Below are 26,774 nucleotides of genomic sequence, written 5' to 3' on the forward strand. Positions count from 1 at the left end.
CAGCCTCTTAGAAATAAACCTGAAAAATTACAAAGCATTCAAAGTCAAAGTACCATTAGAAAACTCATGTTCATCATCTAAGGCACAAACACTGTAGGACTGTTTTGATAAAGTTAAGACTGATGAAAGAATACTTTTTTTAGAGGACTGGCTCCGTAAGAGCGACCTCGTTACAACGTCAGCTCCTAACCTAAAATGCAAAGGTTTGATTCATGTCGCAACACAAGACAAAACAGATGGCTGGCAACATGTTGTTGAAAAGGCATTGAAGAAAGCAGAAGAAAAACAATGGAGGAGTATTGCATTTCCTGCTCTTGGAACAAGTAAAAATTTTAGAATTGTTAGACATAGTAAATGTAACTTTATACTTGGTTTTACGCTGCACCCACTCGGTATAGGTCATTTTTAGAATTGTTAGACATAGTAAATGTAACTTTATACTTGGTTTTACGCTGCACCCACTCGGTATAGGTCATATGGCAACTTTCCAGCTTTACTGGTGGAGGAAAACTTCAGGGGCCCTTCAGTGCATTACTTTAGGCACGAACAGACACCTGAATAGATAAAAGTCCTTGGTAGGATTCGAACTAACAGTGGTGAGGGGCAAGTGGTTAGAAGTCAACAACCTTAACTACTCTGTCATGGACGCCCTGTAAATGTAACTACATGTATCTTGTAGATTAGGATGTCTAACTTTGACACACACGCTCAAATACGGTCCAATATTATGCCACATCATACATGAAACATGAATTTTTACATGATGCCAATCAACAGTTCACTTTAAAAAAATTAAATCTTTTCAGCTGATAGGTTAAGTTTTGAACAGTTACAATTGACAATAATTTTGTATTAATTGTTGTTATTGTTTAAAGTCAGTTGCAAACATGGATTCGATTTGATTTATTTCATTTTGTTCTTTCAGTCGAAATTAATTCTTTGAGTCGAAATTGTTTAATATTTAAATTGCTTTACCAATGTTATGTCTTTATAATCTACAGGCTATCGTATTAAGCCAGAATGTATTGCTGAGTGTATGGTAGCAGCGTTCAAATGTTTTGAAAAGACGAAACCCCGATATGTGTGTGACATCAGACTGGTCATATATCAACGTGACATGTTACACATATTCCATGATGCTGTTTTCTCTGTACAGTCAAAGTTTCAAGGTAAACATTGACTTTGTATCAATGCTTGTTGTATTTGCCCTAATGGTGCCTGTGTAGGTTTCCGATAACAATATTATACATAATATTGTTAAGCTCTTTGTCATCTAGACCGCTTTACCATTATCAATACAAATGTATAAAGTTTCGGAAAAATTAAAATTTAATATGCTTAAGAATACATTTTCAGTTCTTATCCATATATCAATTCATGATCATAGGGAAAGATTTCAAATATTGTGATCAAGTTTCACTTAGTACATTTTGTGTTTTTTTTTATTTATTTAACTTTGCAATTAGGGAAAGATGTTCAGAGGATAAAGCGTTCTTCTGATCCTGACTCAATTACATTTACAATACTTGCATCGGAAAATAGGGTCATTGAAAGAGCTGTCTCAAAAATCGAAGAGTGCTATGACCAGACAGATTTCCGTGACGATATTATTAAAACGTTCTCTAAATATCATGTAAGAGGTTTTTGTTTATTTTTTATGTTTTTTCAAATTTATTACCCATGTTACTTTTGTTAATATTGACAGGCGGGGGACTTGGCGTATAAATTTCATTTGTGTACATTTCTCTGGGATTTCAAACATTTACAGAATTAGTATCATTAAGTGAGCCTATGCATATTGTCAGAGCATTGTTATTTGGTCATTATTCGGTAAACATTTTGCTACCTTTTCACATATGTTGAGCAAGCCCTAGGGAATCCAACTGGACTTCCACAGAACTATTGTCATGTAGTGCCTTGTCAAATTATATCAATTTTTGTATAATTACCAGATTGTTTTTATCGGAAGTTTCTCCTTTTATGCTTTTTAAGTCATTACTTTATAATAAAGAGAGTAAAACTCTACTGTACTCTACTCATAGAACTATAGTCATTAACTACATCAAGTACCCAGCAGCAAAAAGATGGAGTTTTGTGATTTAATTATTATTGACGGAAAAACTGGTTTGGTAAACATCATTTATTTCTTGTCAGTTTGAAATAAACTGAAAGAATGGTAAAGATAAATCTATGAAAATCAAATTGCTATTGTTTTGTTTGGACTGTGTCCATTTAATAAAATATGTATTATTTTGTTTTTGTTGAACATTTTAATGGAGTAAATGTTTAAATATCGTTAAACGTTTACAGAAAGATGATCTCAAGGACTTAGAAAGACAGGAAGGTGTGACCATAAGCTTAGACAAGGATAAAGGAAGGATACATATTTGTGGACTGAAAGATAATGTCACTAAAGCATCCGAAAAAGTACATAGGTGAGAAATGTTCCATTACTCTCTCTTATGTCGAGAGTAAATCAATTATTCTCTAATCTACTATAGCAAGAAACAACAACAAATACATAGGAATAACGCTTAATATTTGGTAGTACATATTACAAATCAATAGAATCAATCGGTATTTATCTGTATCTGTTATGTTCTTGTATTTGGGATTCATCAAATGTATAGCATTGTTGCTGTATCCCAAACTCTGAAACGAAACTAAAACAGATCTGAATACGCGGTTACAAAATATTACAAAACAGAATAATATTGTGTAATCTGTAAAATAATAAATAAAGTTATGCTCATTAAAACAAAGAAAAGGCATTAAATTATGCAACTTTAATAAGTTATATTTCAAGAAAATATTTTGTGTGTGTCATGTGAAGAATAATGAAAAAAGCCTAAATATTCAGCAAGAATGTGTTTTAAAATACTTCATTACAAAAACGTTTGTTGTAAGAAGGGATGGGGCGGGTGGGGCGTATTTAAACAGGTTATTTATGTACCACCAAATGCAAGCGTCGAGTGAAGAAAAACCGCGAAAACACTATATATATACCCCACTAACCCACGAAATACACGTGCACCGTTAAAAGAAAATATTTAAGGTATCACTCCATATTTAACTTAAGGTACAGAAACCATACATAAACACTCATTCAAGCTATATCCGATACGAGAATAATTTCATTTACTCTCTCTTATGTCGAGAGTAAATCAATTATTCTCTAATCTACTATAGCAAAGAAACAACAACAAATACATAGGAATAACGCTTAATATTTGGTAGTACATATCGAGTAAAACAAAGAGAGGGTTTTACGTCCGGAAAATAAAATTATTGAATCTCTTAAACAAATTATCAGTAAAAGAATGATGTTACCCAGATACACATATACCAGAAACATTTCCGTTCAGAGTATTTCCATCTCTTAGCTAGATCTGTATAAACTGAATACACAGAGACACAATGCAAGACGTGATCAAGTCAGTTCCATCTGCTTTCTGAAAATCTAATTACACTTTTCGCCAAAAACTGATGTTTATAATATATCCAAAAAATCATAAATAGTATAAATATTTTTATAGATATTTAATATTAAAAATTTTAAAATGTGTTTCGTTAGTTTCAGGCGAAAAATGTAAAACTATATAACACAGTTATATAAAACCCTAACAGGGCAACACTTCCGCCCAACGAGGGGCAACACTTCCGCCCAACAGGGGCAACAATTCCGCCCAACGAGGGGCAACACTTCCGCCCAACGAGGGGCAACACTTCCGCCCAACGAGGGGCAACACTTCCGCCCAACGAGGGGCAACACTTCCGCCCAACGAGGGGCAACACTTCCGCCCAACGAGGGGCAACACTTCCGCCCAACGAGGGGCAACACTCCCGCCCAACGAGGGGCAACACTTCGATTCAAGGCAAGCATTCAATATATAAAAAGATATTCAAACAGAATGAAAAGAATAATTATAATCTTCCTTGTTCAAACTTTACTATTACAAATGATTCATATTAGGTTATAACATAATCACTGATATATAAAGTAATAGTTTCAAATCACTATTTGATGAAATAAATTCAAACAACAATTAGATGTGATAATTTCAAGTCACAATATAATGTAATAGCTTCAAAACACATGGCTATTGATTAATAACAGTGTCAATTATAAAAGAAGATTTAATGACACAGACAATCGGTCCTTCAGAGAATCTTCCACATAGCCGTCTTTGGCCGAGGTACTTTTCCACCGACCATGTCTTTTCCACAGTCTTTCACTAGTTTTAAAGTTAGCACTTATAGTTGCGGCACCAGATCGAAAAGAATGTAAACCATATTTAGACGAATCTAATCCTAATCTAGTTAACATGTCTTTAAATATTTCTCTAGTTCTAGTATATGATAAAGGTTTATTTGGTGGATTTCTCAATGTATCTGAATTTTTTCCAGAAAGAATAGGTCTAAAAAGGTGTTCAGTAGATTCATCAGAAATCCTCGCAGCGTGTAAATATCTTTGTAAAAGAGTTACAGGACATGATATGTTTCCTGTTTTAGCAATGAGTACATTCTGACCATCTCTATAAACGTCAGTTTTAGACTTTTCTATGTGTAAAGAACAATAAGAATCAAAAAATTTAACATCAGAGCGTTTTAGATCTAAGGCTTCACTTATTCGTAAAAAACCAGCGTAACACAAAATACACACGGTAACTATTCTCAAATTTCCCAGAGAACAATTCTCAGAAGCAAAAGTATATAATAATCTTTTCAAAATATCAGGAGAAATAGGTTGTTTTTTCTGCACTGGTCGACGTACTTTCCTGACGCAACCTTCCAAACATAATTTTAACCAATTGTCTTTACATGGATTTTTCTAAAGAAGCTAACTCGTGAGCACAGTTAATAGCATAAAACGCCTGTATTTAATTTTGATTTCCCACAACACTCATTATCGAACTGTATTAAAGACACTAAATACAGTGCTACCGTTTCAGGTAAGGCAGGCAAAAAGAAAACTGTAATTTCGTACACCATTTTGAAAAATTTTCAAAAGAATATTTATAATTACGTATCGTGGATTGTTCTTTGCTAGACATCACAGCGTCTTTCACTTCTGAGAAAAGCTCCTGGTTGTTAGGCAAAAACTACACATTTCTTGTACATCTAACCAACTCGCTGACTGGTAAAATGCCTGTAAATTGACAAACAATAATAAAACAAAATATTCATTATGCTTAATTATAGCATTGCTTTTTACAAAAATTGACCTTTTAACCAATTATTAAACATAAAATTATATGAGTCAAAACTAACAACATTCTATTCTAGCAACAATTACCTTGCTAGTAAAGTACGTAGATCCAAAAATAGTTTCTTTGTTTCTGCCTTGAACATATTATATCCTTAGGATCATTAAACAAAAGTATTTCACAAACAAATTGCTTAAGATTTGATGTTTCCCCAAAAATCATCGGGAAAAAAGGGCTCGAAGGCCAGTAAGGGGCTACTAATGTACCATTAGCTTTAGAATATAATAAATGGTTTAAAGCCTTTTGGGTATCAAATAAACTGGAGGAACAATTAAGTTATTTTTCCGACCCCCAATTTACTGTTAAAGCACCACATTCTCAGATGAAGGAGTGAAATATAAAGAATTAAAACGAGGTAATTTGTTATTATAGTCATTAGCAAATCTGTCCACTGTGTGTGGACCGTATAAATGATCTATGAAACTAAAGAAATCTTGCGATATCCCATAATCATCATAATCTATCAACCTGCTGTACATGTCTGCCTCTTTATTATTATCCCTCTGTATCCAGTTAATATCCAAAGAAATACTATATTTAGCACACAGCCGAAATATATGTAAAGATAACTCTTGCAAAGTTAATTTTAAACTGCCCTTTTCTAAAATACTGACACAATTTTTACTGTCAGTGTACCAAATAACTTGTTTCCCTGCCAGTTTACTAACAAAACTATTGAGACCATAATGAATGGCTAATAATTCCCTGTAAGTAGAACTCTGATTTTGCTCAAACTCTGTCCACGCTCGATGAGCTATAACTTTGTCACATTCTACTAAAAATGCTGCTCCCGCAACATTAGAAGCATCAGAGTATGCAATAACTGAAGGTAAAAAATCCTTGAACAGCTTCTTGCTGAATGGCTTAGACAATTGACTTTCCCAAAACTGAACAGTTAAATAACATTCTGAAATATTCATTACGCTATCCCAGGAAACCCTTCTTTCTATTAACTGATAAAAAGATTTCGTTTGTAATAAAGCCACGTTTCCTAGAACAGGCATCATAGAAACTATTTTACCAGACAGTTGTGCCAACTTCCTAGCAGTAACCCTCGGAAAAGAACTCTTCATAGTCCTAATACAAGATAAAGTGTTTTCAATACGGCGATCGGGTATTTTCAAAGTCCCATGTTGAAGGTCCCAAATGAAGCCTAACCACTCTAATCTTTGAACAGGGACAAAAACTGATTTCTCCTTGTTAATTAAAAACCCAGCTTTAAGTAATGTAGAACTCACAAAATTAGCATCACACAATGCATGTTTAAACGACTTGTTTATACCCCACCCATCATCCAGAAACAGAACAATTCTTAACCCTTTTAGTCGCCAAAACTAAGGGTCGTCTCAACAATTTAGTAAAGATGAATGGAGCGGACGACAAACCGAAAGGCAATACGGAGAAAACAAAGTAACGACATTTTCCATGAAAAAACCATGAAAAACCAAGGTAAGAATGATGTATTGGTTTGATTGAAATATGATGATAACCACTTGAAAGGTCAAATTTATACATAAAACCACTAGGAAAAAGTAATTCCTTGGCAACCTTGTAATCTTCAAATTTAATACGATCTTTCTTAACATAGGTATTCAAAATACTTAAATCAAGTATCAAACGTTTTTTCCCTGAAGAATTCGTAGCGACGGACAACGGGTTGATATTATGAGGTAAAAAAGGCACCTCATAAACACATTGTTTTTGTAACAAATCTTCAATTGCTTTGTCTACAAAATCACTATTCTCTAAAGCCGACTTATTGTTTCTCATGAAAAAACTTGGTGGCTGAGATAAAAATGGAATAACATAGCCGCTCTTTATGCAAGAAAGAATATCATTGTTAGGTTGTATCGAAGTTTCCCAAAATTCTAAAGCATGTTTTAATCGACCTTTAACTGAATAATCAGAAATTTTTATATTACTTTCTGTATATTCACAAAATATCTCGTGATGACAAAAATGTGAAAAATCAGAGTGAAAATCATCAAAAAACCAATACTTATCATATTCAAAAGAAGAGTCTTGTAATTCATTGTTTATTAATCTTGATTTCCTGCTTGTCACATTCGGGTGCTCTTGACTCTGTTGAGGTACCCATGGGTCTTGTATATGGACCGGTTCTGACCTGTGTACATCCAGATGCGATGTGTCCCAACTGTCCACACTTGAAGCAGACGACTGTTGAGGGAAGTTGTTGTTGGTAAGAGGATCCGCCAGCCATGGCAAATCTTGATTCTGGTGTTCGGCGAAAGCTACGAAAATTAAACTGAGAGCTTTGGTTAGAATTAGTAGACAATTTTGCCTTTTCGATACGAGCTTTGGCCCGGTCTTCAGCTTTACGAATTCTTTTATCGTCATCAGAATCGCTAGCCACATCCAATTTGTCATACTCTTGAATGGTGGCCCAACCGGAAGGAGAATTGTCAGCAATTCTGATCAGTTTATTTCTACGTTTAATAAGATGTTTGGCTTCAGAAATATACTCATGAGCTTTGCCTGCATTTCTTAGCGAAATAGCCTTATCAATACTGTCGAGCATATCATCGAGTTCACAATTGAATTGATACTGTTTATTGTTAGATAAACCCTTTAAAGTAACAGATGAATCTTTTCTAACCTTTTTTCTTGTAGCTTCTGCAATCCACTCTGTATCAGTCTGAACGCTCCTCTTGAAGTCGTTGAATTTTGAATCAAAATAATTCTTCAGTTCGTCAACAATTTCTGTTCTTTGTGACGATTCTCCACGTGGCTGAGAATACCGATTTTCTTCATCGCTCATAATTACGTATTTAAACAGGTTATTTATGTACCACCAAATGCAAGCGTCGAGTGAAGAAAAACCGCGAAAACACTATATATATACCCCACTAACCCACGAAATACACGTGCACCGTTAAAAGAAAATATTTAAGGTATCACTCCATATTTAACTTAAGGTACAGAAACCATACATAAACACTCATTCAAGCTATATCCGATACGAGAATAATTTCATTTAGTATGCTGCATTATAAAAACTTTAGAAAAAATTGGATAAGCATAATAATTCGACTTAAAACTTCATCTTAAAATGTTTAAGGAGATCAAGTTACACACGTGTATACTCGAGCATTTTACTGCGTAGGATATTGTTGAATAGTATTTCACTAATACAGAGATGGCCAGTTACTTAATTTTTATATTTCTTGTTCTTTTACTTTAATTTCTTCTGTGTGTTTTTAAGAGTGATCATTGTTCACCGCACCCAAGTAACTTTCTATTGGGCATATGAAACCTATATTAATGGACTTGTCCATTTTTCAGTATGAACAAAACATTCATCAAACATTTCAAAATAAGTGCAAATAAGTAAAATAGCGAACAGTGCAGACCATGATCAAACGGTGCAGATATGTGAGCTGATCTTGGTCTGCACTGTTCGCATGCGTAGAAAGCACATTTTTTCTTTATTTCAGTTTTATGAGAAATGCTCTGAAATTTGAGAAGAATAAAACCTCAGCTGATATGATGAGTAACTTGGTGCAGTGGTTTTACACAGACGCTGGCTCGGGACAACTTGTCCCTTACGATAAGCCAATCAATTTCAAAATAGAAAAGGCTTACAAAGCAGACGACACATTTGTCTCATACATGTATGCATTTTTTGTTTATATTGTACTACACAGTCATTTATGTGTATCACTGATCACACTTGATAAGGGTTAATAAGAACTATATATTTATTGTAATGTTATACATGTACTTGCATTGGATATTTTGTGATGATAACTTATTCTTTATTATTTATGTTTGTTTTCTGTTTGTGATAGCAAGTTATTATAACTTTGAAATTATAGAATAGAATGCTGTGTGATTCTTTTTGAAGTACAATTAAAATAACGACTTAACATTTACCACTTTAAATATTTTAAATGGTCTTGTCAATCCTTTATTCTGGACAAAACCATTCATCATTTAAAATAGAGAAAAAATAAAAATATATACTCACTGAAAAGCAGACAGTGCACCGATATGCCGGATGATTTAAGAGTGCACTGGTTGCTTGGGTAAAATTTGTTGCCACAAGCAGTCCAAGGGTTCATTATTTCCTTTTATGCCACAGCGTTTCGAAGCAAGAAATGTTCACGATAGATTTAAAGCAGATGATTGCCTATCCAGTTGAAAAACCACAGGACAGCATCAAAGTTCAAAGAAAAGATTTAATGAAAGGTTCAAATTTTCAACTTGTCATTGCCAAATGCGAAATGAAAATGTAAAACGTATAAATATGTTTAAATATAGTAGAAAAGAAAAAAGTAAAAGAACTTCACGTGCTATGCAAGATTCAGTGTAAATTATGCTTGTTTTTGAAAATGATCCAACCTGTATATTAATTTTAAAAGAAGGTAGATTAATTTTCAATACTAAAATAAAAACTGAAAGTGTGTATTATTATGCAATAGAGTCACTGTTTCACGTTCTATATTTAGACGTGTGACGTAATCATTGTACATGTGACGTAACCGCTATGAAATCCGACGCGCTGACAATAAGTACGGAAACAAATCAGGCGCAATTTTGCTTAATAGCAGGTACGGCACCATTTATTTGTTTATGTCGTGTTAGAATCGAAATAATATATCCAAATCGGTGATTTTATCGCTGGATAACATCACTGTTTGTCGTTCGGATGCGCAACATTATATCACTCGGGCTACGCCCTCGTGATATAATTCCTCGCATCCGAACTCCAAACAGTGATGTTATTGAGCTATAAAATCACAGTTTGGGATATATTATTTCTTAAATACATCCATATATATGTTCCTGAAAATGTATATCATTCAATACAAAGTAGCGTACATTTTTTTTACATTAGTCCCAACTGTATCAATTTATAAGTTATTTTTTATATATCAAAACACTAGCTAATTTAAATTTTCGAATCTAAAGATGACCATATTTACATAAGCTTTGATTTCAAACAAACAGTTTAAAATTTCAGCTGGTTCTGCAAATATCCCATCTACATGGGCACCAATGACAAGCAATTCCTGTCTCGTGGCACTGGCAAATACGGATCCAGAATTCATTGCCACCAAAAATACATTTTTAAGTTCAATTGGCAATGCAACAGTCGTTAAGGTACTAGTATATTAATGCATTTAACATATACCTGAGAATAATGACTGTGTATATCTGAAAATTAAATTCTTTACTGTATTTGAAACTTCAAAGCTATGAGTTTTCTCTTACAGCTTTGAAAATTATTATATGCATTGTATTGGTCAATGAAAATTGCTTTTCGAAACTGGAAATGCACTAGTATTTTAATCTGTTCGCATAATTTTTTCAACAAGTATGTCCATGAAGTAGTACTGCTGTAATTCTGATAGTATTAGCAGCAAAAATTGTTTTACTGATTATATTGCTAACTTCACATAATTGCAATATGGAGTGAATTCATATTTATAAAGTTTTAAAGACTTTCATCAGTTCATTATGTTTTGATTTATCACAGATTGAGAGAGTACAGAATAAAATGTTGTGGCAGCAATACCAAGCAAAGAAACAACAAATGAATCTAGCGAATCCACCAAACACGAAAAATGAGTCATTACTCTGGCATGGATCATCGTCAGTAGGGATTGACAATATTTTAGTCCATGGATTTGACAGAAGTTACTCAAATATGGGTAGTTATTCCACTTCGAGTCAACTTTTAAACACACAATATATAAATGTCAATTCTTACTTTTTCCACTGAAAATATTTTCAATTTCTTTTCAAGACGGATTGTTGTATTGATTGGTAGTAGCTTTAATCAAATTGTTCAAGGTAATTCGATTTCAATATGTGCATTTGCTTATACATGAATAGACATATTTCTAACAGTCAATGATTCAAACTGTGTTACACAAAACTTTTTTTTAGTTTCCATTGTTGCGATAGTTGCCTATTTATATAAAAGGGGTTCCTCTGTACCACTGATTTATTATATTAATAATTGTTAAAGGAAAACAAGATTGCATTTGAGAAAAATGCTATGCCACCGCATTAATACAACACTAAATAGTAGTGTAGGAACATATTTTTTTTTGTTTCTATACAATTGAAGATTGTCATAATGCATAGATCCCTGACCTATCTAATTCTTATTATCAGATTAGTGATTAAATCTATTGTTAATCAAATAAAAGATCAGAGCAGGAATATATCAATGCACTTGAGTCTAGTGAATTTGGTGGTGAAGGTCATATTTCATGCAGACTAAATTTCATGACTACATCAAAGGACAACACAGTAAGACACTTTGTCAAAATCTAGGTAAGCTGATATCAAAGTCCACTTTACATTTTAATCTGTCCACATGGTTCAAATTTCATAGCTGTAGATCAAAGCACAAGAAAGTAGGTCACATTATCAAAATCTAGGTCACCTGATATCAAAGTTCAATTTTACAACTAAAACTGTGACATGGTCAAAATTTCATTGCTGTACATCAAAGGACAAGAAAGTAGGTCACTGTCCCATTGGTCAAGGCAAAATTTTGACCCAAGGGTTTAATCCAAAACAATCTTGATACAGGTCCACCAAACAACTAGATATACATAGTGTAAATCAATGACCCCCGGGGCAGAACCAATTTTGACCCCAGGGCTAAAATTTGAACAATCTTGGTAGAGGTTCACTTCGCAAAGTCTCATGCCATATATTTAAACTCTAGCCTTTGTCAATTCAGGGAAACATATGAAGAAATCTAGCACCTCTGGGGCAGGGTAATTTCAACACTAGGGGCATAATTAAAACAACTTTAGTAGAGGACCCAAAGATGATATTATATACCAAATATCAAAGCTTTAAGCCTTGTACCTTCAGATAAGAAGATTTTTAATTTTTTTACTCTATGTTCATAGTGAAAATCAATGACCCCTAGGGGTGGGGCCAATTTTGACCCCAGGGCTATAATTTGAACAATCTTGCTAGAGCTTCACTACACAATGTTTCATGCAAAATATCTTACCTCTAGCATTTGTCAATTACTAGAAGATTTTTTTTAAGTTTTTACTGTAAGTTTTTACTATATACATATAAGGATAACCAATGACCCCCGGGGCGGGGTCGATTTTGACCCAAGGGCTATAATTTGAACCAATCTGGGTAGAGGTCTACCAGACAATGCCTTATGCAAAATATCTAAGCTCTAGGCCTTTGGGTCCTTATAAGAAGGTATTTTAAGTTTTAACTATATGTACATATAGTGAAAATCAATGACCCCTGGGCGGGGCCGATTTTGACCCAGGGCTATAATTTGAACAATCTTGGTTAGGGTCTACCAGACAATGCCTTATGCAAAATATCTCAGCTCTAGCCTTTTGGGTCTTTACAAGAAGGTATTTTAAGTTTTTACTATATGTACATACTGTTGAAAATCAATGACCCCCGGGGCGGCCCATTTTGACCCCAGGCTATAATTTGAACAATCTAGGTAGAAGGTCTACCAGACAATGCCTTATGCAAAATATCTAAGCTCTACGCCTTTTGGGTCTTTACAAGAAGTATTTTAAGTTTTTACTATATGTACATATAGTTAAAATTAATGACCCCTGGGCGGGGCCGATTTTGACCCAGGGCTATAATTTGAACAATCTTGGTTAGAGGTCTACCAGACAAAGCCTTATGCAAAATATCTAAGCTCTAGGCCTTTTGGGTCTTTACAAGAAGATTTTTAAAATTTATTCTTATAATTCCTTTCGGTTGCCATGGCAACCAGATTTCTGCATGGAATGAAATTCTTTGAACAACTTTGGAAGCCCTTCACCCAAGGATCAATCCTGCCAAGTTTGGTTTAAATTGGACTAGTGGTTTTTCACAAGAAGATTTTTTAAGTTCACTATATAATCTATATAACACACACACACACACACACACAAACACACAGATGAATCGCTATATGCCACCGCATCGCAGATGCTGCGGTGGCATAAAAATTGAGAGAACCCCTGTGATCTATAGTATCACATTTAAAATCAAAGGGCTGCAGCTCTATGGTATTTTCTGATTTTTGCAATCTAAATCATACTGACTATCTGTATGTACTTTCCTGTATAAGTTTATTTTTATATACTTTAATTCATCTTACGCAGCGACGGCGTTTTGATTTTCTTCTATAACAGATTGAGATTGATACATATGGAATTTTGCATGAAAAAAAATAGAATTGCCTCAACTAGGATTTGAACCATAGGTCTCTCACACCCTCAACGAGACCGCTTACCTCTGCACCACGGCGAAGTTATACATATGTACCTTGAATAAAAACGAATACATTATGTAATTCTAAATTGAGAATTTCCATTTCGTGCTTGTAATCCTTATTAATTTCGAGGTATTTTTTTAACGATAAACCTGTTGTTTAACACTGATGAAAATAATTTAGTGAAAATCTTCTCGCCAAAACAGTCCGACATGTATATATTCCACTACTCGACAGTCAGATTTATTTGTGTACTAGGCTCTGGAGTATTCGGTAATCGACATAGCTAAAAATAGCATTTTCATTGATTAAAATGATATTTATGATAATCCGAAGCTTTACGGAAATAGCCGAACATTTTTCATTGGGTAAAAAAGATATTCATCCGCGAAATTTGTGATTGTAACCTCATATTTCTGTTGACTAATCTAAACTTTTAATGCACTGTAATTCGTTAAATGCCTACATTAAAAATTATTCTTTCTTTTAAATTGCTGGTTTTTAAGCAGTTTTGAGTGAGAACTACTTTGCGTTGTTAGGACTGTTAGGAAATTTTGTGTTAGACCGTGGATGTTAGCTATTTATTTACTGATCTTACGATCAGAAAATACAAAAACTATTTTGCAATGTAACTGGGTGTTGGTTTTTATGTGCATACTAGAGTTTTACCCTCCATACAATAATTTTCATCTGTCACATAGTTTCAGTCATGTTTATTCGGAATGGAATACATGTTTTTACTGTATAGTATGTTTTTGGTCAATGATAATTAACACTTGATGTATATGAAGATAAAACCTTCAGATACAATTATATATATATATATCAATTTATAATTCAGGTTGTTCAATCGGCGTGGGTGTTTATTTTTCACCAATGGCAACTGTTTCACATGGATTTGCCCGGGCTGATGCTAACGGAGTTAAAAGAATGTTTCACTGCCGTGTACTTACAGGAGAATATACCCAAGGTCAATCAACTATTAGATACCCTCCGCCAAAACCATCTGGTGGACCACAGGCAAAGTATGACAGCGTTGTAAATACCCTAAACGCCCCATCAGAATTCGTTATTTTCAACGACACTCAAGCATATCCAGAATATCTCATCTCTTTTCTGTAATTAGTTATGAACATGGAAATTGGCAGTAAAACATATCTTATAGAGCGCTTGACTTTGGTCATCACCCTAGGGACATAGGAAAATTATTATGTAAATGGTATGTTCATATGGTCAGCTGTAGTATTGTAGTTTTAGAAGATACATTTAGCAGGTTGTTTCTACTCTTTATATATTTACTGACTTTATTTTAACTGGGTTACTGATACACAGATTTGAACAATAAATGTATGATGGTAATAAAGAAGTATGAACATTTTGTAATAGCAATTTTGTAAATTGCGTTTTTCAAATATTTCAGTGTATTAAGATCATGTGAGATGCCTTGTTATATGACAATGACAGATGGAAATAAAAAAATTTATTTGTTTTAATTTTCTCCACTCTTGAAAAGAGTACTGTTTCATATTCTTTATTATTTATGATAGTTCAGGGCTCTAGTTAGACCAAAATTTTAGGGAGAAGTCTTCCTCAGCCCACATTAGGGAGAAGTTTCAAGACTTAGGGAGAAGTGGGTATACCAACATTAAATGTACCCCAGTCTACATTTTAACATAAGAAGGGAAGTCCTTGCAAACTAAAGCATAAAATATAAACAAATAAGAATAAACTATTTTTTATTTTAGAAATACACATATATATCCACAACATATCTTCTTAAAAACTGACAAAGTCAGAGTATCAATATATCATAAGATTTTCATAATTACTTTTAAACAAGAACATAATTATTATATGTATAACATCTAGTAAAGACTGAACTAAGTGTTAAAATGAGGTTTTGACAATTACCAAAAATTTTCAAAAACAGTAAAAAAATATTAATATTTACAGCATCTTACTTTAAAAGGTTTAACTGATATCAAGGTGTCAAATGATACAAAAAAATATATACACATATACAACATGATCTATTTCAGCCTGAAAAATCAGTTTCAAAATAATGTCAAATGATACAAAAAATATTTACACCATACATGTATATGCAACATGTTCTTTTTCAGCCTTAAAAATCAAAGTGTCAAAATTTTTAATGAGCTTTTCATAATAACTAAAATAATGTCAAATGAAAACAAATATATATACACATATATGCAACATGTTCTATTTCAGCCTGAAAAATCAGTGTCAAATGAGCTTTTCATAATAACTTAAAACATATACATATTTATACATCTTCCATTAGAATCAACAAATTCAGTGTTTATGTTTCTTGTTGAAAAACTTTCATGCATGCACATAACTAGCAGTTTCATGCATGTACATATGAGCCTCGTCATGACAAAACCAACATAATGGGTTTGCGACCAGCATGGATCCAGACCAGCCTGCGCATACGGGAAGTCTGATCAGGATCCATGCTGTACGCTTACCAACCCTATTACAAGTAGAGAAACTGATAGCGAACAGCATGGATCCTGATCAGACTGTGCATATGCGCAGGCTGGTCTGGATCCATGCTGGTCGCAAACCCATTATGTTGGTTTGTCATGATGAGGCTCATATGCTGACAATCATCGATCCTAAAATGCTCAGGTGAGCAAAAAAGAATCAGAACACCAATATCTATAATTCAGTCGTTAACGCTGTACAGACGTTTAAAGTGTTGTTTACGTGACGTCACAATGTGGCGCCAAACAGCACGTGCAAAACAATCAAATCAAGTACGCTTTTTTAATGTCCCAAACAAGTTAAGTTTTACATTTATTTCACTTTTAATAATTGGTATTTTCCTTGAAAAATTATAATGTGAAATAAAATAAACAAACGAAGTTTTATCAACATTTTCAAATTTCGTTCTTCTCAAAATATTTCTACACACGGTAGATTTAACAACTGTTTTTTTCAACCCACTGGAACAGCCTCTAAAGAACGTTTCTATTGGAAACTCTGAGGTGAGAACAAATTTAACCACCAAACATAAAGTTCAACTTTATAATAATAATTACATTTTTTCTTGACGTGTTAGAATGGAAATAGATATTACATGTAATTCTTTGTGCAATATTGTATAACAATGCACGTTTTTCGCTCAAATGCTTTGTAATTAATCACTATATTACTATGCATTTGAACTCAAACCGTGCATTATTCTACAACAATGCACTCAGAATTGATATCTATTTCCAAAACAGTGTTCCTTTTTTGTATGTAAATTCAGAGTCCTTTCATTTATGAAAGCAACGTCACATTCCTGGCACATGACAGCTGTTGCAATACTGTGAACTTTGATGTGATCTTTGAGTTGAGCAGTCCAGGCTGCAGCAAATTTACACTGTGTACATTTGTAAGGTTTTTCTCCTGTATGTGTTCTCATGTGTGACTTAAGATGGTGGGATTGAATACAGCTAAATGAGCACATGTTGCATTTAAATGGGTGAATATCTGTAAAATAAACAAGATAATTTGTAAAACATGTATGCCCCCTATGGGCAGCCAATTAGTCATGTGATCAGGTTATTATGCATGACTATTGACCTAGTGAACAAAAAATTAATAAGGGTTATCTACTGGTCAGACCAGTCACAAGGTAATAATTATTGTGACCCCATAGGTTGTGTGCAGCAATTTAAGTTATTACAAATCTTACCAAAAAAAAAATGCATAAATTTTATGAATCATGTAGGCCTCATTAATGACAGCCAAGTTGTTATATTACATAAGACCTTCAAATGTGTATACCAAAAGCATTTTTAGTTTAATATAAAACAAGAATGTCGAACTACACATATGACCCCCTTTCTAGCAATTGACTCACATAATTGGTAATTTTATTACAGAAACTTGCCAAAATGGGTACATGGAAGTGTTCAATTATGGAAAAATCAACAGAAACCATTTTGACATTTAAGGCCCATGTGACATTGACCTTTGACCTAATGACCCCTAAATCGTTAGAGGTCATCTACTACTTATGAAACCAATAACTAGGTGAAATATGAAGACTTTGTGATGAATACTTTTAAAAGATTAAATCAGCGGAAACCCTTTTGACATTTAAGGCCCCTGTGACCTTGACCTTTTTTGATTTAGTGACCCCAAAATAAATAGGTGTCATCTACTATTTATGACCAATCACTATGTGAAATTGAAAAGACTTTGTTTTGATACATACTTTTCAAGATTTAATTCAGGCGGAAACCCCCCTTTTGACATTAAAGACCCTGTGACCTTGACCCTTTGACCTAGTGACCCCAAAATCAATAGGGGGTTCATCTACTAGTGATGACCAATCACTATGTGAAATATTGAAAGACTTTTGTGATACATTACTTTTTCCCAAGATAATCAGCGAAAAAACCATTTTGAACAATTAAAAACCCCCCTGTGGACCTTGACCCTTTGAACCTAGTGACCCCAAAAAATCAATAGGGGTCATCTACTTAGTTATGACCAATAACTGTGTTTGAAATATTGAAGACTTTTCAGATACATACTTTTTCAAGGATAATTCAGCAGAAACCTTTTGACATTTAAGGTCCCTGTGACCTTGAAACCTTTTGATCTAGTGACCCCAAAATCTATTGGGGTCCATCTACTAGTGATGACCCCAATCACTATGTGGGAAATATGAAGGAACTTTGTGATACATACTTTTCAAGATAATCAGCGGGAAACCATTTTTGACATTTAAGGTCCCTGTGACCTTGACCTTTGATCTAGTGACCCCAAAATCTATAGGGGTCATCTACTAGTGATGACCAATCACTATGTGAAATATGAAGACTTTGTGATACATACTTTTCAAGATAATCAGCGGAAACCATTTTGACATTTAAGGTCCCTGTGGACCTTTGACCTTTGACCTAGTAAACCCCCCAAAATCAATAGGGGTCATCTACTAGTTATGACTAATCACTATGTGAAATATGAAGACTTTGTGATACATACTTTTCAAGATAATCAGCGGAAACAATGTGGTCTACCGACGGACAGAGAGACCGACATTAGCAAAACAATATACCCCCTCTTCTTCGAAGGGGGGCGTAATAAATTAATTTGACTGTTGTTTTTTTAAAGGAGATAATCTTTAGGACAATCTGGCAAGTTTTTTCCTTTCAAGGAAGGTTTATAAAAAGTACAAATTCACTATTACCGTCTGCTACATGTGTGTCGGATAACATTAATCAATGATAAGAAAAACTATGAAATGTTTTTCCAAGTTAAATACTTTGATAAATTGATAAAGAAAATGTGTGGTTAATCATTTAATTTATACAGGTTTTTCCAGTCATATTTGAAATGGGTTTGTTCTCTAATTTGGTTCCAGCTTATCATGCAAAATGATTGAAACTTGACAAAAGCCGAACTTTGAATTTTGACTTAATACTAATGAAATCATAATGGAAAAAAATAAATTTTGGATGGGTCTTTTCTAATTAACATATCTTCAAAGAAGAATAACAATGTCTTGGAAACTGGAAAGTGTCACAAAAGTTGTTATATACCTTGAAGACAATTACCTTAAAGAGACCAAAGTGTTTATATCTCTTTAACGTTACGATTATGAACTTAATGAACCATGAATCTAAGAATAGAATACCGTAAAATAATGACTCTATGAATAATTCATAACGGCTAAATATACTTGTTTCATTTATTGCACTACAATAAAACAACTATCAATAACTAGAACTGCCACTATCATGGCGTGAATACCCCCCGCATACCACTTTGTCAGAATCAACAGTGGCCATTTAGAGCTCAAGGACAACCTCCCTGCCAAATCTGAGGTTACTAAGCCAGTGCATTGCTAAGTTATGTATTCTACATGCTTCAAATGTGAAAATGTCAAAATCAATACATTGCGGACAGGACATTCTTTAGCAATTGAGAAGAAAAGCTTTTTTTTTTGTCAAGGTCCCCTGTGACCTTGACCTTTGACCAGTGACCTCAAAATCAATAGGGGTCACCTTATAGTCATGATCAACATCCATGCCAAATATGAAGACTATGGGTCAAAGGAATCTTAAGGGGGTGGACAAACTTTTTGAAGTCAAAGTCCCTATGACCTTGACCTTTGATCCAGTGACCTCAAAAATCAAAAGGGGTCATCTACTAATCATGATCAAACATCCATGCCAAATATGAAGACTGTAGGTCAAAGTAATCTACAGTTTATTGGCAGACAAAATTTTTTTAAAGTCAAAGTCCCTGTGACCTTGACCTTTGATGGTACCTTTCAAAATCAATAGGGGTCATCTACTAATCATGACTAACCTCCATCCAAATATGAAAGACTGTGGGTCAAAGGAATCTTAAGTTATTGGGCGGACAAGCTTTTTTGAAGTCAAGGCCCCTGTGACCTTGACCTTTGACCTGGTGACCTCAAAATCAATAGGGGTCATCTACTAATCATGACTTACCTCCATGCCAAAATATGAAGACTGTGGGTCAAAGGAATCTTAAGTTATTGGTGCGGACAAGTTTTTTTGAAGTCAAGGCCCCTGTGACCTTGACCTTTGACCTAGTGACCTCAAAATCAATAGGGATCATCTACTAATCATGACTAACCTCCATGCCAAATATGACGAGTGTAGGTCAAAGGAATCTTAAGTTATTGGGGCGGACAAGCTTTTTGAAGTCAAGGCCCCTGTGACCTTGACCTTTGACCTAGTGACCTCAAAATCAATAGGGGTCATCTACTAATCATGACTAACCTCCATGCCAAATATGAAGACTAAGGGTCAAAGGAATCTTAAGTTATTGGGCGGACAAGAAAAAACCGACGGCCGGACGGACAGCCGGACGGACAAGCTGATTCCAGTATACCCCCCTTACAACTTTGTTGTGCGGGGATATAAATATCAACCAAGACAACTTGAGTTGTTAAGTTATTGGTCAGAAACCATCTTAAAGTACAAGGTCAATTTAACAATGACCCCTTGACCCCAAAATCAATAGGGGTCATCTACTGGCCATGACCAATCACCATACCAAGTTTGAAGTTCCTAGGCTTAAGCGTTCTTTAGTTATTGATTGGAAACTGTTTTTACCTACAAGGTCAATGTGACCTTGACATTTGACCCCTTGACCCCAAAATCAATAGGGGTCATCTACTGGTCATGACCAATCACCATAACAAGTTTGAAGTTCCTAGGCCTAAATGTTCTTAAGTTTTTGATCGGAAACTGTTTTTTCCTAAAAGGTCAATGTGACCTTGACCTTTGATCCCTTGACCCCAAAATCAATAGGGGTCATCAACTGGTCATGACCAATCACCATACCAAGTCCCTAGGCCTAAGGGTTCTTTTGTTATCACTCGGAAACCATTTGGTCTACGGACCGACAGACAGACAAATGCAAAGCAATATACCCCCTCTTCTTTGAAGTGGGGGCATAACAATGATATATAGTATTATATACATGGGTTAAAGACTTACATCTTGTGTTTTTTTACAACTGCCAGTCTAAATGACATTTTATTTTTTACTCTTTAATCATAATGTTTTACAATTTAAAATCCCTTAACAGTTTTGTACCTATTTTATAAAACCCTTTTGTTTCTCCTTCTTATGCAATATTTTATTTATGGTGATGATCCTGTTTACTAATGTCATCTTATATATCAAATTTGACATGAATCAAATACATTGTAAATGTTAAATATCTAAAATTTCCATGTCAATCATCTTGTCTGCACAAAGGCTTATATCGTATAACTATTTAGGGAAAATCAATCTTCAATTAATGAAACTAATCACACTGGCCATAGCTTTCGCAGAAGTGGTGGGTCCATCGCAGCGGCGGTAGAGTATTCGTCGCAGAAGTGGTGGATAAAATATGGCCATTTGCTGTTGTCAGTAAGTATATGATTGAATTTTGTTTTAATGTTTTACTTGAAATACTTGACATAATTATGTACTCTTTCAACCTATTACACGCACACGGTGCAATTCATTGCCGTTTATGCAAACACTTCTGTACAGTTTGATGAGGGGACGCCACTTTTGCCTAATTTTGGTTAAACAAATACAAATGTGTGCAAAACGACCCCATAACACAACGGCATCACATTGATTGAATGATTCTTTCACAAATTAACCATAATTTGAAAAATTGGGAAATTATTATTGCCTGTTTATAAAATAAATTTAAAAAAAAGTTTTCCGTCACGGACGGCGGTGGATTCGATTGCAACGCAGTGCGGTAGGCCCGATACCTTTCTTTGTATATTTTAAAAATGTAGCTTGACGTCGGGCACTTTTCAGTTGAGTATGTCCTTTTCATACTTTGACATCTGAGAAACGTGTTTATTTGATGTTTAAAGCGATATTAATTATTATATATACGCTCATACAAATATATATGTCCAAGGTCCGCTTTCATTTTCCTTCCATTGAAAATAACTTCAACCATAATTATCATAGAATAATCCACGTTCAACCTTCGACTTAGAAAGACCGTAAGTTCCAGGTTCAACATTTTTTTGTCATACAGACATATAAGAGATACTCGTAAAGAAAAACAGAACATGCTTCTTGAATACGGAAAACAACCTCAGTTGTTAATGTCACTGTGTTATATTACCATATACTGAGAACACCAATTTAAATAAATTTTATGTTTACAGCGTAAGAATTATTTCAGGAAAAGTTTTCTCTATTACTTTTTTGTAAAGACCTACGCGTTTAAAAGCTTTAGTTTTTCTTCTTTTTCTTAAATTGTGACATTTATAAAAAACAAGAGCTGTCAGAAGGACAGCGCGCTCGACTTTTTTAGTGCTTGCCTATAAAACAAAACTTTGACAGTTAAGGGCACACAAGACTTTAACTAGGAATTTCTAAGTACAAATCAAGAAACATTTTCACAGAGTTATCTTCTCTTGCTTACAGATAGGTCTCATGATGGCACATAAGAACTCCAACTTCCAAAGTAATATCTCAAATGGTTAGGTCAACACAAGTGGACAAGAATGAAAATTTTAAAACTGAGTTTCTAAGTCAAAAAGGGCCATAATTCAAATAAAATCCTTAACAGAATTACCTTCTCCTGCCCATGTTTGGGACCATGATGGTAAACAAGTATTCCAACTTTCAATTTAATATCTCAACCAGTTCAGTCAAAAAGTTGACTGGTACAAAAAACTTAACCAAGATTCTAAGTCGATATAAAGGCCTTATTTTTTAAAACAAATCCCTGACAGAGTTACCTTCTCTTGCGTACAGATGGGGGTAATGATGTGAAATAGCATTAAAAGTTTCAAAGCAATATCTCAAAGGGTTAAGGCAATAAGTGGATTTTACCCATATTCAATGTATTTTCTAAGTCAAAAAGGGGCATAATTCTGTCAAAAACCTTGACAGAGTTATGTCCTCTTGTCTGTTGATGAAGGTCGTGATGGTAAAACAAGTATGGTCAGTTTCAAAGCAATACCTCCAATGGTTTTGAAATAAAGTGAGGTGGTACAAAAAACTTAACCAAGCTCAATACACTTTCTAAGTCAAAAAAGGGCCATAATTCTGTCAAAAACCTTGACAGAGTTATGTACTCTTGTCTGTAGATGGAGGTTATGATGGTGAACAAGTATGGTAAGTTTCAAAGCCATACTTGTAATACTTCTGAAATAAAGTGGGGTGGTACAAAAAACTTAACCAAGGTGTGACGCCGACGCCGACGCCGGGGCGAGTAGGATAGCTCCCCTTTTCATAGAAAAGTCGAGCTAAAAATGGTTTCAAATATGGTATATGTTTAAAGAATTTTAAAGTATGAAATGAAATAAAAAAAAAGGTAATAGAAATATTTTATGGAATTAAGTCTTTCTTTGAAAATGTACACAAATATAGTGAAGAACATAACAAACGGGAAAAAAAAAAGATTTTTCAGACTTACATTTAAGTTATATGACCTTGAAATAGTCAAATTCACGTACAGGAAATGAGATCAGTGACCCCTAAGTTTTTTTTTCGCTCTAAATGTTTATGTTATCATATTCTGGCATCATGCTTAATTTAAAGAATATAATTGTATTGAACCTCCTTAATTTTGCGTGTATGTGTTTATAATACTGCATGTTTGTTACGTCACTTTTCATTGGATAATCTTGACGTTAATATACATACAATGTACTTTTTTAAATACATGGCTGCCGTCGATTTATGAAATTATCTCCTTTTTTTCTAACAAAAATGCTTGATGTATTATGAGTTCGTTATAAATAAATCCAACAGGTTATATGGTCGTATATAAATGGTTGTTCGTAATATTAATAGCTATCGAAATTCTTTATAATACTTGTACATGTATGTAAAAGTCAGAAAATAAAGTTACAAAATAAACCAAAAATCTCTATAATTAAATAAACGTCTCGATTTTCCAATGAACAATTACGTTACAAACATGAAGTATTGTAAAGTTTATATATACAACTGCTGTTTATTTAATAAGAAAGTGTATGTTTATGTATTGTATTTTCAAACAACCGTTTATATACGGCCATATTGTATAGCCTTTCAAAATCTTTATAACTAATATGATACTCTCTAAAATGCCATGAATATGTGTTAACTTTATGTTTTTATAACTCATATGCAGTAATGCAAAAATATATGCATATATTTATCCCAGCCATGCCGCTTTTAATGAGTCAGAAATCGGCATTGGTTATAAGGTATAACACGTGATCATGTGTAACATGTAAATGTCTGACACATGTGACATTTTGGCTGGTTTTCATCACATTTGTGGAATTCCCTGCACATCGCTAAAATTCCTTTCGGTGGTGCATCAAGGTAAAATATTATGACTCTTAGTTTCCGCCGTTACCTTTCAGTCCAGTTTGTCAAATGCATGATCCCTAATATGAACTTGGGAATACAAATATGATAAAGGGCACTATATATGTTCTTACTTTCCTGCGCTTTTCAACTGGAATAGTGCATTCACACTCAAAAATACTTGATACTTAGTAATAACCCGCAATAAATTGTTGAACGTGGATTATTCTATGATAATTATGGCTGAAGTAATTTTCAATGGAAGAAAAAGAAAGTGGACCTCGGACATATATATTTGTACGAGCGTATATATGATAATTAATATCCCTTTAAACATCAAATAAACACGTTTCTCAGATGTCAAAGTAAGAAAAGTACCATACTCAATTTAAAAGTGCGTTAGGTCAAGTTAAACTTTTAAAATATACAAAAATGGTATCGGGCTCACAGCAATGCGTTGCAATCGAATCCACTGCCGTCTGCGACAAAAAATTTTTTGTCATTCATTTTACAAACAGGCAATAGTAATTTCTCAATTTTCCAAATTATGGTTAATTTGTGAAAGAATCATTCATTCATTGTGATGCAGTTGTATTATTGGTTTCCGTTTTTGCCCACATTTTTATGTTTGTTTAAAACCAAAATTAGGGCAAAAGTGGTGTCCCTTCATCAAACTGTACAGAAAGTTTTGCAAAAAACGGCAATGAATTTCACCAGTGTGCTTAATAGGTTGAAGAGTAAATATGTGGGCTCCAGTCTCACTGAAGTGTTTTCAAGTAACATAAAACATTAAAAACAAATTGCGTTTATAATACTTACCGACAAAAAGCAATCGGCCATATTTTACGTCCACGTTTTCTGAGACAATACTCCACCGCCGCGGCAATGGACACGCTTCTGCAAAGCTATTTCCGTTGTTAAATGGGTTTGAATAACTGCGTCTATGATTCTCTTACATCTGTAGCTGCGCAGGTGAGTGTTGCCCTGGCTTTGCTATTGAATATGCACATTGAGGTTAACAATCTAAATCTGTCCTTTTGGCGCCAATATGACCCTAAACTGGATTGGTTGTGTAAAACTAACAAACTAGAAACCTATCACTAAATGTGATTAATACCCCACAAGACTGCTTCGGAAAATTGAGGTGTTACTAGTAAACAGAATACCTTGTAAAAGAATACCTTGAAACAGACATACCTTGTAACAGATTACCCTTGAAATATTTGATTTCCTGTATGGGTTGTGGGCAATTACAAAGGATAGATCTTGTGTTCTTGTATATGCATTTCCCTTTCAAATGTTGCGTTGACCATTGAAGAAGTTTTATTTGAATTTCCCACTCTGTATAAGTCCAGAAATACAAAAGAAAAGGAACAAAGGGCAATAACTCTATTTAAATACTGAAGGATGGAGTAAGTTCTTTGTGCACTGCACTTCCCTCCCTCTTTTTGTGCTTGGACCATTGTGTATGAAGTTGTTTTGAATTTTCAACCAGTACGTTTTAAAGTTATGCTCCCAGGACAAGGAAGTATCAAAGGGGCAGTACTCCTGTATTTGTGCCCAAAAAATGGAGTTATGGCTCTTAGTTGCAACTGCATTCCTTTTAATGTCCTTGACAACTGTATGGAGTTGTATTGAAATTCCAAAACAGTAGTATTTTCAAGTTATGCTCTGGACAAGGAAAACAGTAACAAAGGGCAATAACTCTGTAATAGTAGTCAAGATGCGAGTTATGGTTTTGTGCACGAGCACTTGCCTTCTCAATGTGCTTGGGACCATTGGCTATGAGTTTATATGAATTCCAAACCAAATTAGTCTTCAGTTATGCTCCGGACAAAAAAACAATGGAAAAGAAACAAGGGCAGTAACTCTGTATTATCAAGATGGAGGTTTGTTCTTGTTGCACTGCACTTCCTCTTCTGATGTGCTGACCATTGTTGAATTATACTGATTCCAACAATGAGTCTTCAAAGTTATACTCTGAACAAAAGAAAGCAATTGGAAAGTAACAAAGGTCAATTAACTCCGTAGATTACTTTATATAGAGTTATGGTTCTAGCACTGCAACTGTCCCTTACTGTGTTTGACAATTTGTATAAAGTTGTTTTGATTCCAAACCCAGTAATTTTCCAAGATTATGCCCCCGACAAGGGAAAGTAACAAAGGGCAATAACCTGTAACTTTAGTCAAGAAGTTTTATGTCTTGCTGCACTGCACTTCCTTCTCAATGTGCTTTACCATTGTATGATAGTTATATGATTCCAACATAGTCTTCAAGTTGATGGTCGGACAAAAGAAACAATGGAAAGTAACAAGGGCATAACTCTGTAATTACTTTAGATAGAGTTATGGTTCTTTGTGCACTGACTTCCCCTTATTGTGTTTTGACAAATTGTATGAAGTTGTTTTGAATTCCACAGTAGTGTTCAAGTTATG

General features: G+C 34.1%; 2 protein-coding genes across 9 annotated transcripts in view; one reads left to right on the top strand and one right to left on the bottom strand.

Annotated features, from left to right (window-relative positions):
* Nucleotides 1–15,967, top strand: part of LOC132728895 (protein mono-ADP-ribosyltransferase PARP14-like) — a 34,527-nt gene extending 18,560 nt beyond the window's left edge. The window contains exons 16-24 of the mRNA XM_060714601.1: nucleotides 144–323; nucleotides 1,002–1,169; nucleotides 1,467–1,633; nucleotides 2,311–2,435; nucleotides 8,723–8,899; nucleotides 9,370–9,476; nucleotides 10,252–10,391; nucleotides 10,768–10,942; nucleotides 14,345–15,967. Coding sequence (XP_060570584.1) covers nucleotides 144–323; nucleotides 1,002–1,169; nucleotides 1,467–1,633; nucleotides 2,311–2,435; nucleotides 8,723–8,899; nucleotides 9,370–9,476; nucleotides 10,252–10,391; nucleotides 10,768–10,942; nucleotides 14,345–14,625 — 1,520 coding nt within the window. The 3' untranslated portion in view covers nucleotides 14,626–15,967. The remainder of the gene's footprint in view (nucleotides 1–143; nucleotides 324–1,001; nucleotides 1,170–1,466; nucleotides 1,634–2,310; nucleotides 2,436–8,722; nucleotides 8,900–9,369; nucleotides 9,477–10,251; nucleotides 10,392–10,767; nucleotides 10,943–14,344) is intronic.
* A 514-nt stretch (nucleotides 15,968–16,481) lies between these two features.
* LOC132728878 (zinc finger and BTB domain-containing protein 41-like) overlaps nucleotides 16,482–26,774 on the bottom strand; it is an 83,589-nt gene continuing 73,296 nt past the window's right edge. For all 8 annotated transcript variants that reach the window (XM_060714573.1, XM_060714574.1, XM_060714571.1 and 5 more), the window contains one exon: nucleotides 16,482–17,007. In XM_060714573.1, coding sequence (XP_060570556.1) covers nucleotides 16,730–17,007 — 278 coding nt within the window. In that variant the 3' untranslated portion in view covers nucleotides 16,482–16,729. The remainder of the gene's footprint in view (nucleotides 17,008–26,774) is intronic.

Source organism: Ruditapes philippinarum, unplaced genomic scaffold (assembly GCF_026571515.1).
Source record: "Ruditapes philippinarum isolate M1 unplaced genomic scaffold, ASM2657151v2 ctg578_1_1_1_1, whole genome shotgun sequence".
NCBI lineage: Eukaryota > Metazoa > Mollusca > Bivalvia > Venerida > Veneridae > Ruditapes > Ruditapes philippinarum.